Source organism: Tupaia chinensis, unplaced genomic scaffold (genome assembly GCF_000334495.1).
Source record: "Tupaia chinensis unplaced genomic scaffold, TupChi_1.0 Scaffold000126_2, whole genome shotgun sequence".
Lineage (NCBI taxonomy): Eukaryota > Metazoa > Chordata > Mammalia > Scandentia > Tupaiidae > Tupaia > Tupaia belangeri.
The window spans coordinates 2,608,301-2,609,091 of record NW_006159594.1 but is presented as its reverse complement, the minus strand read 5'-3'; the positions used below and the strand labels follow the sequence as shown (position 1 = coordinate 2,609,091).

Genomic DNA, 791 nt, shown 5'->3' with positions numbered 1-791 from the left:
CCGGCCCCCCCCCCGCCGCCCTTGCCCGCCCGCCCCCCATCCCAGTGACAGTCGGCCCAGCCTGGAGGCGGCGCGCAGCCAAACGCACCCCCACCCCCACCCCAGTCACCACCTAAAAAGGAAAAAGTGGTGTCCGGGCCCCCAGCCTCACTTCCGCAAACCGGAGAGCCCCCCGACGCTCCTCTCCCTGTGACTCCCTCATCCCCCACTTCAGCCTCGCTGCCCCGGATTCCCCAGACTTGGGATCCCCCAGCCCTTCTCTGAGTGACCCCAAGACCCCTTCCCAGCCCCGCACTGACCTTCCCCCGACCCCCCCGCGCCCAGCGGGGGGGCCTCCTTTTCCTCCCCGAACACCAGCTTAAACTCCAGCTCCTCATCCTCGCAGCTCGCTGCCCCCATGGATCCGGACAGAGCCCCCAGGATCTGGCCTGGGTGGGAGGGGGAGCTCAGGAGGCTGCAGTATCTTCGCCCGGTGGCTCCCTCCCTCCCTTTCAATGAGACGCCCCCTCCTCTGCCGCTGCCGCCTCCCTCTGGACGCCCCCTCGTTATTATAGAAACTTTTCCAAACTTTTTTCCCCCAAACTTCTTCAAAGCGCCCCCCCCCAGCCAGTCCCTGATTGGCTGCCGCAGATTTTCCCCCCCAACCTCCACCAACGCCCCCCCCCCCAGCCAGTCCCTGATTGGCTGCCGAAGATGCTCCAGCCCCTCCTCCAGGGATGAGATGGGAAAACCACGCGCCCCTCGAGCTCCCCCACCCTCCCTCCCTCTGTCCTCTCTCCAGTCCCTCCCCC

At 67.0% G+C, this 791-nt stretch overlaps 1 protein-coding gene across 1 annotated transcript in view; it reads right to left on the bottom strand.

Annotated features, from left to right (window-relative positions):
* NFATC4 (nuclear factor of activated T cells 4) overlaps nt 1–591 on the bottom strand; it is a 9,571-nt gene extending 8,980 nt beyond the window's left edge. The window contains exon 1 of the mRNA XM_006144578.3: nt 300–591. Within this exon, the coding sequence (XP_006144640.1) occupies nt 300–399 (100 nt within the window). The 5' untranslated portion in view covers nt 400–591. The remainder of the gene's footprint in view (nt 1–299) is intronic.
* Nucleotides 592–791: the final 200 nt, after the last annotated feature.